The sequence below is a fragment of the Acartia tonsa genome, chromosome 11, assembly GCF_053477335.1.
Source record: "Acartia tonsa isolate MP-2025a chromosome 11, ASM5347733v1, whole genome shotgun sequence".
NCBI classification, from domain to species: domain Eukaryota; kingdom Metazoa; phylum Arthropoda; class Copepoda; order Calanoida; family Acartiidae; genus Acartia; species Acartia tonsa.
In genome coordinates, this window is record NC_137270.1 from 20,734,698 (window position 1) to 20,747,530 (window position 12,833).

Here is a 12,833-nt window from a genome sequence, read left to right on the forward strand (position 1 = left end):
TCTATTTGTTTTATGTTTTAATAAGACAAAAGTTTAAATATTAGAATTAATTAGGGCTCGGCGCCTCGGCCTTAAAATTGATCCCGCTTGTGTGTAAAACAAAAAAATCCGGAATTATGGATTGTCTGTTTAGGTATAGACATCCAGCTGAATTTTATGATTATAATTTGACAATTTAACTGAGGCTTACACGCGGCTGACGCGCGGCTGCCGAGACCTGATTAAAAGTAGCATAGTAAAGAAAATTGAGGAACACTTTTATATGTATATTTTAATAAGCATACATTCCTTGAATATCTCCTCTAGTCCATCTAGAACAATAAAACTCCTGTGTATTCAAATTTGTTCTGTAACCCCTGCCATGCTGAACTCCATCTTAAATACATATTTGTAGAAGATACGGAAAGTGTCATTTGTAACGTCACACAAATACGTCTAAATCCATTTCTTTCTTATAGGGGTTTCCTTTCCTACTTTTCCTCTTATCCTTCCTTTTTAGACGTATTTTTATGACGTCACAACTGACACTATTTAAGCAGTGGCGTGTACAGAAATTTATCAGGGCTGGTGTGAAACAATAAAAATGGGGAAGGCAGGCCTTTTCAATTTAAATTGAAGAGTGTTGTTGTCACTATCTACACCCCTCTAGCTTCTACTGCGCGCCACGACGAAGCCCATTCTGCAACACTTTTGTATCACTTTGATTCCAGTGACGTCATAAAAATAAGGGATTCTCCATCTCTTTTTTAGGGGTTTTCTTTCCCACTTCTCCTCTTATCTCCATCATTTTTATGACGTCACAGGAATCAAAAGTGGCATAAGAGTGGTGCAGATTGGGCTTCGTCCTCGCCTCTGATAAGCAGATTCCTAGAAAATTTCTTAGGCTAGCCTAGGAGTTAGGGTTTTCTTAGGTTTGTAATTACAGGTACGGATTGCTTAGCAATACGTAGGTATAAAGAAATATGCATAAAGAATACCTAACTCATTGGCTAGCCTAAGAAACTTTGTAGGGTTGTCAATGTCCATATGCTTTACTATTTATAATTGAGAACCAGTTCTAATCCACCGGATATTAATGAAGATGATTAAAGTCCCTCAACAGATTTTGACGTCACACGATAGAATAGCCAATAAGAGGCCAGTATACTATGTAATTGATTATGCTGGTCTCTCATTGGTTAATTTATCGTCTGACATTATAATCTGTTGAGTGACTATAATCATCTTCGATATTAATTGGTTTCGGATTGAAACTGGAAAAATTCAAAATAATCAGAAATAAACCTTGATATGGTTGGAAAGTGATAATTTTATCAGCAGTGACCATAAGCCCCTGCTCCCCTTGGTTACTGTTAACCTTTCCATGAAAACAGTTTCCTGTGTCGGTCCAGTAATACAGTCCTGTTCCCTAGTTAAACTGGTTTTTAATTTGTCATGGTAACATCATTCTCCCTGTCCAGGGACTGTCATTCAGTAAAGTAATTCCATTAGAAATTTCTATAAATTTGGATATTCTTATGGGTTGTGAGAAAATTTTCACTTGGATTGTATTGTTGGAATCCTGGTTCCTTTCCTATATCCTGTAAAAATTTGGTAATCCTTTCCCTCTTGAAAAAAATGAAAAGGATCAATGTGAAGTTATTTGTTAGTGTAAACTAGACCAGTACCAATAAGAATGTCCAATGGAATCAAGAAACCTTTCATTAGTGTTTTAATATTTATATTTTGAAGCATAACTATAAAACCGACGAACCAAGTAAATTATATAGTGGATGTTCATTAATATAGGGAATCTTAACAAAAAAATGTCAGCCACCTATCTTGATTCCTTGAATAGCAACTGAGAAATCATATTTTGCTATCCCATTACTTACAGATGGACAGACAGACAAAGTGACTTTAGGCATATATTTAGTATGTTCAGTTGATTTAGATATAAATTTTAGTTTAACTAACCCTGATAACATCCTGTTGCCAATCCCCCAGGAAAATGACATTGTCAAAAAATTGTTGAATTCCAGCACCCTGGCGATCTCCATTCAACCAAGCTCCCTTAAAAAATTAATTAGCTTTCATTGCAAATAAATTATTGAAAATTTACTCAAAAACATCAAAGGTGGGTTCTGAAAAAAACAAGCTTTGCTGAAAAGGCTATGGTAGTCAGATCACCAAATTTTATTTTGCACAAATTTAAGTATAAATTTATGTGTCTAAAACAAAGAAGGGTTATTAAAATACGATTTTACCAATTATTGGAGATTTTTAAAATGATTTTGGGATGTGGGGATGGTTATCAGTGCTCACCTAGCTAATTGGGGTCTTGAACGCAATGAGTTGGTTATCTGGTTAACATAATAATTATGCTAATTAAATACAAATAAAATCAATTGTGTATACCTGATATATGTTGCCATTCTTGTATTTCATTCTACCATAACCATTTGCTATTCCATCTAAAATATTTTATTTCATTTATAGAATAATATTGACATTTTATTTTAAAGTAATCTATGAAACTTCCTTAAACTGAGAAACTCTTCAAAAGGGCTCAATTGTCGCACAATCTCATCAAAAAAACCTACTACTTTACATATATGATTGAATAACATAATAACAAAGACGTTTATGTCCAATTGTAGTGTAAATAAAAAAAACACTATGGAATATTACTTTTAAATTCTCCTTCATATTCATCATTATCTTGATTACTTTTCCAAATTAGTTTTCCATAACCATTCCTCTCACCATCTCTGAGTAAAAGGGATTAAAACAAATAAAAAAAAATTATCAAAATATTTCAGAGGGTAAAAAAGAAAAAGTTGTTGCAAATATAGGTATACAATAAAATTTGAGTTGACATTTTGTGGTCCATCCTATTAGATTAGATTAGAGAAAAATTATAATAATTAGGTGACGACTGGCAGTTGGGGAGGTGTCACATTCAAGTCTTGGCTTCACTGCACGGTAATAGAGAAATTGTACCCACTGCTGCTATATCAGGCAAGAGATCAATATTAAAAGTAATGTCATAAACTATTGAAATGCATTACCATGCTCAGAAAAGACCTTTAGTTATGAACCTTATCTTAACCTAAAAGAAAAACCATAGCAGTCAGTCCAGGGGTTAGCAAGATGTACAACTACACCTTCAGACATCCTGCTACTTTTATACAAGTATTAATGTAAATATTAAGAAAATTTAAGCATCCCTGTATTGTCCTTGATATGAGCTTCCATCTTTGTAGTGAAATTCTCCTTCACCATTGAACTTATTCTTCTCAAACTCTCCCTGTAAAGCATAATTAAAATTGTATTATTTGATTACATTCCAAGGACGTCCAAGAAGTGGAAATGGGCCTGATTGTTAAGTGTTAGCAACCTTTATTTTTAGGTCATTTTTTTCTTAAAAACTTCAAACTAATAAAAATATAAAAAAAACTAACTAATATGTACCATTTCTACTATTTCGATTTAAATATATATGTTATCTTGAATGTATCATTCCAGTTTTGTCTCTATTGAAAGTAGAATGATACATTACTTATGTCGATATAAATAAGGAAATCAATGTTTATGAATACGCTGATATGTAAACATGAATGTATGATTTCAGTTTCGCCTCTATTGAAAGTGGAATCTTAGATTTCAAAAATCGTATTGGCGTTGAAGATATCTTCAACAAGAGAGGGGAAAGTGGAAGGGTAGATTACATTTTTAAAAGGTCCAAACCATAATCATAGATTATATTTCTGCTTCTATAAAAATGGACTCAACAACCTAACTGTATAAATATACTCAATTCAAATTAATGTGGGCCTTTCTTTAGTTTAGATTTGATAAATCTTCAAAATAAAGTATAAAAAATCATCCAAAAATTAGTGACAATTGTCTTTGGGACAGAAATGAAAATTGTTAACCACTAATTTCTTTCACAATGAAATAACTAGTGTAGTGTCATGTATGTTTTTATTTTAAAAAATAATTTGTATTTTAATTATACCTCATACCACTCTCCATCCGGAAACACCATCAGACCAAATCCATTCCTTTCGTCATCCTTCCAATTTCCTAAAGTTTTCACAGAACACATAAAGATACAGATAAACAAGGATGAAAATTCATCCATAAAAGCGAAGCTCTAAAATCAAAAGGAAGAGCAAACTAGAATAAAACTCTTGAAGAGTGTCAAAACGTAATACGCAGAGCATGTCTAAATAAACGAAAAGATCTAACTGTTACGGAAGTACGGACGGAAGAACTGACCCTAATTATAGAAATGCTGAAGTGTTTCTGGATTTAGATGTAAGAGAGAACCAAATTAGCAATATACATTAGACTATAAAAGTTTTAAAGATTTTTAATCAATATAATAGATTTGAAATCTGCATAAAATTTTAAGGATTTTTTTATAAAATTCGTTTTTTATATAATTCTTTATTTAAAGGCGCAAATACGATTTAAGTTAATAAATTTTGACCAATAGGATAGCTGGATTGGAAACTACCTACGCTCTAATTGGTTGAATGATGTACGTCACTTAAGCTTCTCCAATCAGAGCGCAGATAGTTTTCAATCAAGCAATCACAGATCTCAAAATTATTTAACTTAATTTGTATTTGCGCCTTTAAATAAAGAATTATATAAAAAACTAATTTTATAAAAAATCCTTAAAATTTTATGCAGATTTCAAATCTATTATATTGATTAAAAATCTTTAAAACTTTTATAGGCTAATACACATGGTAAGAAAAGGGCAGACAGACATGATCATTTATAGAGTAGCTTCACTTCTGAAATTTTATTATATAAAAATTTTCTGGTTGGTTCGTAGAGGGACAAAGTGACTCAAAAATCAGCCATATGACGTCATAGTAATGAGTGATTATCCATCTCTATTTTAGGGGGTTTTGTTCCCGCTTCTCCTCTCATCAACCTCATTTTTATGACGTCACATGGCTGATTTTTTAAGTCACCTTGTCCCTCTCCGTTGGTTCCAACTTTTCAATCAATTAATTTTAATCTACAGAAAGGGTAAGTTTGTTGAACTGTATCAATTTATTGTCCAGTGACTTATCACTTAATTTCCCTGGGTATTACCTGAATAAGTTGTGTTATCTGCCCAATACATTGTACCAATACCATTCCTCGCCCCATTTCTAATTTCAAGCTCATTCATATAATCAGGGAGGGAGGGGACAGTGGACTGTAAATTACTCTGAGCTGGATCTTTAAATCATTTTAGTGGTGAGCCAGATCGGGGTGAGCCAACTTTCCACTAATGAGAGCACAGCATGTTATGAAATGCCGCGCTGTGATTGGCTGAAATTCGGCTCACCCCGATCTGGCTCACTACTAAAATGATTTAAAGATCCAGCTCTGGTGTCCAAGGATTTATAAACACGTTGGAGTAGATGTTGGTTCAAAAAATTTATAAAAATATTAATGATCAAACTAACGGGTCCAAATGTTTCCACTAATATAAAGGATGCTGTAAGTATTGGTGCAAAAAATATGACGTAACAAAAAAAATTAGCCAATGAGAGGCCGTTATTGACCAATGGTAAAATTTATAGTGGCCTCTCATTGGCTAATTTTTTTTGTTACGTCATATTTTTTGCACCAATACTCACAGCATCATATAAAGTAGTAAAGCTTTTTTTTGTCTGAAGCTTAAGATCACAATTACTAATAAACTGATTGAATTCTCCTAAATATGGGAGCTTCACATAGATCCCACGGTGGTTTTAGGCTATTTGACTTTCAGATTTAAGATAGTTTTAAGGCTATTTTTTTCTGCCATTTTTGTAACACTTCGTTTAAAGGGCCCCTATATGCCAGAGACACAGTCGATGGTAAAATAATAAAGTATATATTCATATTTGAATAACAGATCTATAGTATACATGTATATAAAGATATTTACCTGCCTACCTTTTCAAAGACCTTTTTCGTTTGCCACCAAATTGTTTTCTACTACATGGCTGTGTTAATATTCCCGGCACTATTGGTTGATTTTTAAAGACCCATTTGAGAGATTGCACAAGGTCCTTGGATTGGGACGTACAGTTATTTAACCCCTTCCCCCTCTAGTGTTTTACTCTAATATTTGAATGTGCTTTCCTGAATTCTCCCTCAAATTTATCTCCATTTGGCCAAGTGAATGTTCCTTGACCATGTGGCTCCCCATTTACAAAATATCCTAAAAGAATTAATACTTTTATTAAAGCCCATTACCCCCCCCCCCCTCTCCCCCTTAATATAATATCTTTTAAAACAGTTATTTCCAAGTCACTATCCCAAAGGGGCTATTCTAGAATTGCTAAACCTAAATTAAAATAAACACCCAAAAAGTCTTTTTTTCCTTTTCAAAATTGAGGTATTCGGGACAAATTACGGTTCGTCTCATTTTTTTTTAGCCCAGAAGAATCGCCCATAGAACCCCCCCCCCCCCTTTCTCCCCTCTACTTCGAGTGTCCCTAAAGGACTCAAAGGGAGTACCCGCTTGTACAAAGAAAGAAGGTTCCTAACTTTTGTGATTTTCTTTTAAAATAGCTAGTCGGTGATTTAGTAAGTATAGTAGATGTAAAATGATCCATAGAATTTAGAAATGCAATCGTTTTTTCGTAGACCTCTTTTTTTTAAATAGTTTAAGTTTTTTTCTGAATTTAAATTAAGTTGGTTTTAAGGTACTAAAACGCAACAGAAAAAGAAGAAAAATGCCATTATGAACAAAAATAGTAAGATCTTACTTTTTTAATTCTGTTGAGTAATTATTGAAAAAATGTATTTTGTTGAACCCCGGTAAATCAAAACTTTGAACTTTGGGAGCTCGTCACGCATGGGTTAAAAAAAATCACAAAAGTTAGGACACTTTCTTTACCTTTATATTTTCTTCCATCAGTAAACGTTAACTCTCCTTCTTCATTGTTAGCAAGTTCACTAAAAAATATTTTATGAATACTTTATAAAGGCCTTAAACCCAAGTGCGGGTGTCCACAACTGATAAAAAAACTGCTATTACCATCATTTTAAAGAGGGTGGGCTTTTCAAATGTCTTAGGGAGGCTTTTTTCCCTAAACTACGCCTACTTACACTAAGGTCTACAGGCGAATCTAATCAAAGAAATTTTATTCATTAGTAGTAAACTATTGAACCTAGTAAAAGTGTCTGACTCTGATTATGACGTAAAAAAAGCCAATGAGAGGCCAGTATACACTGTAATTGACCAATGGTAAAATTTATAGTGGCCTCTCATTGGCTAATTTTTTTTACGTCATAATCTGAGTCAGACACTTTTACTAGGTTCGAATTATTCTTTACTAGCGGCTAGAAACACTTGAGGTTTGGGAGGGACCACTTACTTTTAATTTTAGTTTAAAAAAGAGAAAGAGTAATCATATTTTTAAGGGGGGTATTTTTTATATAAAAGTAAAGTGGATGTGACATGTCTATGTGTTTCTGACTCTTCTGAAGAATCTTGCTAAACGCTTTCACAATATAGGCCCTGGTAATGTTTATAACTATTTTAGGAGAGGGTAAAACAACCTTTATCCAATAAAAAATGGCTCCTTGAAAAAATTACCCCTATTTTTTTCTTTTCAGAACTAAAATAGAAAATGGTGATTAGTTGAGCCTCCCCCCCCCCTCCCCACTCTAATCTCAAGTGCCTATAGAGTCATCTAGGGGCGTAGCCGCTACACTGTAAAAAATAATTTTTTCATTTAGTATCAATTGATACGCTGGGGTTGTATTAGACCTGGACCCGTAAGTGTGCTGTATTAACAAAATGAATATATAACACCATGTAGTACTATATACCGAAATAACTATTACTATATGAAGATATTACGTTTTTAGTATGAATTCTTACCCTACAGAGTAACAAAAATTACGAACCAGAGTATTAAAAACTTCCTTCTAGCATATTGAATTTTATTCAATAAAGAGTATTAGATAATACTATAAAATGCACATTCTTTATTTAGTATTACATATTACTCCATAAAACACTAAGTAATACTCAATACAGTATTGGAATTTTCCTTATATCGTAATGAGGTTTTTTTGCTAGAATGTATGGGATGATGCTATACATTAATGAAATGAATATATAAACCCAGAACCACTTCATTATGCAATCTACATTTTCCTGGATATTTTGTCTACGGTAGTCCATAAGTGTACAGCTTTACAGTACATTGTTTCTATTTGTTAAAGCAACACGTATGATAAAAGAAAAAGATACTGTTTAGAGTAAAATGCTTATATTTCAATCAAAATCTATATTTTTGTATTTTTTACCGATCCACTTCATTATGCAAATCAAAAGAAAAACAATGGGAAAACGTTTGTTTTGCCCTTTTCTCCACTTTTATGAATTAATTCTGATAAAATAACAATTTTTTAAGGGATTTATGCATTAATTATAATGAAAAACAGTTTAAGGTAGATTTCAATGATTTTTCTAAATAAGAAATAATTGAAAAAAAGAAATTCTATCCCTATCACTTTAGAGGACAGCTGCCGACCCCCAGTCTTATGGATGAAGCTAAATACATGTTAAAAATAAAAATTAGCCTGAAAAGTATACAAAAATGTTTTTTGATGTGTTAAAAAACTCCATTTTAAAATCTTGATTTTGAGGATGATGGACTTTAAGATGCTCTTACTGGTGGTGATGGTGAGCTAAATGTTATCAAAGTGCATGCCCATGATGAAAACTTATATATTGAACTATGGTCCAATTTTTGTAGTCATAGCAGCCTCCAGCCAAGCAATATTAAAAACGAAAAAAATTGCAATTTTAATTACTAAAATTCATAAAGTAAATAATGTAGTTTTTAGATAATGGTTATATTTCATGTCGAGAGGCTCCACTGGAGGCTGCTATGACTACAAAAAATGGTACATAGGTTAATAGACAAGTTGTTATAATGGTCATGTACTTAGATAACATTTAGCTCACCCTCACCACCAGTAAGAGCATCTTAAAGGCCACCAACCTCAAAATCAAGATTTTAAAATGGAGTTTTTTTAACACATCAAAAAACATTTTTTTATACTTTTCAGGGTAATTTTTATCTTTAACATGTATTTAGCTTCATCCATAAGACTGGGGGTCAGCAGCTGTCATCTAAAGTGATAGGGATAGAATTTCTTTTTTTCAATTATTTCTTATTTAGAAAAATCATTAAAATCTACCTTAAACTGTTTTTCATTATAATTAATGCATAAATCCCTTAAAAAATTGTTATTTTATCAGAATTAATTTATAAAAGTGGAGAAAAGTGCAAAACAAACGTTTTCCCATTGATTTTCTTTTGATTTGCATAATGAAGTGGATCGGTAAAAAATACAAAAATGTAGATTTTGATTGAAATATAAGCATTTTACTTTAAAAAGAATTTTTTTATTTTATCATACGTGTTGCTTTAGCAAATAGAAACAATGTACTGTAAAGCTGTACACTTATGGACTACCGTAGACAAAATATCCAGGAAAATGTAGATTGCATAATGAAGTGGTTCTGGGTTTAGTATTATCTGATGCTAAAATTTTTTTAATTTTTAATAGTGTAGTTTTAAATATTCTACCTGAATTTTAATGTTGCACCAATGGGATGCTCTGTTGTTGATAAGCTGCCACCTGTTGTCATTATATTGAACTAACAAATCTTTTCATTATTGTTTCAAACCTCCACACAAGTCCAATCCTTTTTCGTTGTTTTTTTTGGAGAGGGGGAGGGCAAAGGCTTTTTCCCTAATCAAACAAATAATGCCTTGCATCTGACATAGCACCAGTAGCAACCATTTTCAACGTTTTGAGTTATGACGTGGAGCTAGGCTGAATGCAACACTTACCAGACAACCGTGAAAGAATATGATAGTTATTTTTTACATCGTATTCTAGATGAAATTGCCGCTAATAGTAAAATAAAAAATTATAAAATTATTTCCAGTTTAATTGGCCACGAGGTGCCGAAGGCCCTGGCCAATTCAATGGTATTGATTTTAATATTTTAATTTCATTATTTCAAAAAAATGTCTATAATACGATATGAAACCTGATTTTTCAGTAAATATGAGAACCGGTTTTGATCCAATAGGATTATTATTAGTTGATTCCTGGTCTAGTGTAAATTCCAACTCCAACATTGTTATCAGAGGTTGAAGGTGTTGGGCAACAGAATGTGCTAAAATTATTTTTAGTAGTGAAGCTACTCTATAATTTACTTTGTCTGTCAGTCCGTCTGTCCGTAATGCTATAGGGGAAACGTGATTTTCTCGGCTCTTATACAAGATAGACAGCTGAAATTTTTAGTGAAGATTCCTATGTTGTATGCCCATCTAATCTATACATTGTTTTGTCCATCTGTCTGTTATTTGAGGTGCTAGATCGATTCCTAGATTTTCAAGTTTTCGTGATTTTCTCCCTTTTTTTCAAGATAGAGGGCTGAAATTTTCAGGGATTAATCAATTTTAGATTCTACTTATTTTCACGAAGTTTTGATAAGATTTGTCTATTAATGAGGGTGCTAGATAGATTCCTAGATTTTTGGGTTTTCTTGATTATTCAGGATTGATGGCTGAAATTATCAGGGATTGAATATGCTCATATTTTACGTATTTCCATCAAGTTTCATTAAGATTTGTTTATTAATTTGGGTGCTAGATCGATTCCTAGATTTTTAAGTTTTCGTGATTTTAACAGTTGCGTGATTTTAAAGGTTTTCTGTTTTTATCATGTTAAATGTTTATTGTATGACACTGCTCAATAGTAAATTTTTCCAAATATCCAATCATAATATTTGAGCTTCGCTACCTATGGATGTTGTCATCCTTGTTTTAAATTTAACTCATAATTTGCCAGGAATCTTAAGGTGTAAGACATTGGACGATATATCGTTATGTACAACCAATGATTAAAGTTTGTGTTAAACAGAATATGACTAGCAAAATACCGTGGTCCTTATATGATCTTGTGCCACATTTCCTCCAATTTTACATATCGCTCTCTTTTTACTTTCCATTTAAAAAAAAACTTCGCTGCTATTGGATTTAATCATTCTTGTTTCTAATTTAATATACTTGTTACTATGGATTTATTATTAATTGGATCTTACACAATGTACTTTAATAAAGTAAAACTTTTAGCTGGCAAAAATAACGTTCACCCACCGTACCCCAATCCCCTCCCTCCCTACTGGATGAGCACAGTGACCAATAAGTGATCTCCATGTTAGCAACCCAAATTATACGACATTTTTTCCATTGTCATAATATCCATATATATTCTACAATTACATCCATTCTTTTTACTTACTTTCTTGAGTTGCCGCAAATTTTTGACTGCACAAATGAACGAGTTATTCTAAAAAAAAAGATTATTTTAATAACAAGGAAGACAACATCCACAGTATTGAAGTACATAATAATATATTATAATTTTCTGTATAATAGTTTTCTGTCAATTAACTTATACATGTGAGGACATAACAATTGGTCCAACAACCCCATTAATCATATGTGACTTACTTTCCGTTCTTGAAATCTTCAATTAGGGATGGACACGATTTGCAAGTTTCTCCGGAGCTACATCTTCTAGCCTATATATAGTACTAGCGGCTACGCCCCCTAGAGGCTTCCAGGGGCACTTTTGGTGGGGGTGAGATGAATTTGACCCCGGCCCACCCTTCCCCAATTTTCAAGTTTAGATTTGTAAGTTAATTGTTTTTTTTTGGGGGGGGGGGGGTTGGTAATTGTTTTTGCGGCCATTTCTCTTCGAAGGGTGGTAGAACCTTCTGCTAAAATAAACTTTCCCAGGACCCTTGAGAAGCTATATTGTAAATGAGAACAATATCGGTTCAGAAGTTCCTTTGGTACAAACAAACACATATCCTGTTACTTTTATATAGGATTACTGTTTCCCAAAAGGAACCTCGTAAAAGTGTCGAACTATGACGTCAGAAAAAATTAACAATTAACCAATGAGAGACCGCTATATATTTCAGCATTGGTCGATTACAGTGAATACTGGCTTCTCATTGGTTAATTGTTAATTTTTTCTGACGTCATAGTTCGACACTTTTACGAGTTTCCCCAAAAGATTTTTAAACATTCCTCCCTCACCCCCCCCCCCTTTTAGTAACCTAAAAACCAACTGATTTTTTTTAAAAACCTAAATTACTTCAAAATTAAGGTCTACAAAAAAACCGATTGTATATCTAAAATTCCATGGATCATGTTACACCTACTACTTACTAAAAACACCGACTAGCTATTTAAAAAAATAATCATAAAAGTTAGGACACTTTCTCTATGAGAATTTAATCGGTATTGTCGGTTTCGTAATATCGTCTCTTAAGGGACGTTTCGTCGTATTTTCACAGTAGCTTTTAACATGTTATTTTAGGTTCGGTTAGGTGAATTTTAATGATTCCTCCTCAGGGTTGGCAATTGGCTCCGAAGGGGCTAGAAATAGGAGAAAAGCTATTGTGAAAATACGACAAACGCCCCTTAATTATTAAATTCTTAATTTTTATTTTAGAATTATTTCACCTGATTTTGTGCTTCAGCAAACAAAACGAATAAAAAAGTCAAACGCCACTTTATTTTCATTTTGCTCTAAAATAATTTTTTATGTGTTTTATAAATAAGTTAGTGACAGCATTTCTAGCCTCTAGGGGCTTCGAAAGGAGCACGTAAATGGCCTAAAACTCTCTCAGGAGCTGGTATATTAGAATTCAAAGAAGAAAAAATTTACAAGTCATTAAAAAACAATTCAGATTCAACCAAAAAATCTTACTGATTTACTTGTTACGTCGCCCCTAGACT

The 12,833-nt window shown here is 32.7% G+C and overlaps 1 protein-coding gene across 1 annotated transcript; it reads right to left on the minus strand.

Annotated features, from left to right (window-relative positions):
* Positions 1–242: 242 nt before the first annotated feature.
* LOC145331899 (uncharacterized) lies at positions 243–12,619 on the minus strand. The gene is made up of 15 exons (XM_080176771.1): positions 12,558–12,619; positions 11,535–11,605; positions 11,323–11,370; positions 10,124–10,192; positions 9,594–9,644; positions 6,881–6,939; positions 6,121–6,199; positions 5,098–5,156; positions 4,001–4,068; positions 3,210–3,289; positions 2,671–2,750; positions 2,398–2,453; positions 1,957–2,052; positions 1,285–1,408; positions 243–375 (listed from the first exon to the last, which is right to left on the minus strand). Exons 1-15 carry the CDS (start codon positions 12,615–12,617, stop codon positions 272–274), a joined length of 1,104 nt encoding a protein of 367 aa, XP_080032897.1. The 5' UTR covers positions 12,618–12,619; the 3' UTR covers positions 243–271.
* Between the last annotated feature and the right edge of the window lie 214 nt (positions 12,620–12,833).

Coding starts and splice junctions, on each gene's coding strand:
- LOC145331899 (XM_080176771.1), bottom strand. CDS start 12,617: ATGAAAATAAAGTGGCGTTTGACTTTTTTATTCGTTTTGTTTGCTGAA. Junction 2,454..2,670: donor ATATGAAGGAGAATTTAAAA/GTAATATTCCAT, acceptor AAAATATTTTAG/ATGGAATAGCAAATGGTTAT. Junction 376..1,284: donor CACTTTCCAACCATATCAAG/GTTTATTTCTGA, acceptor TATGTATTTAAG/ATGGAGTTCAGCATGGCAGG.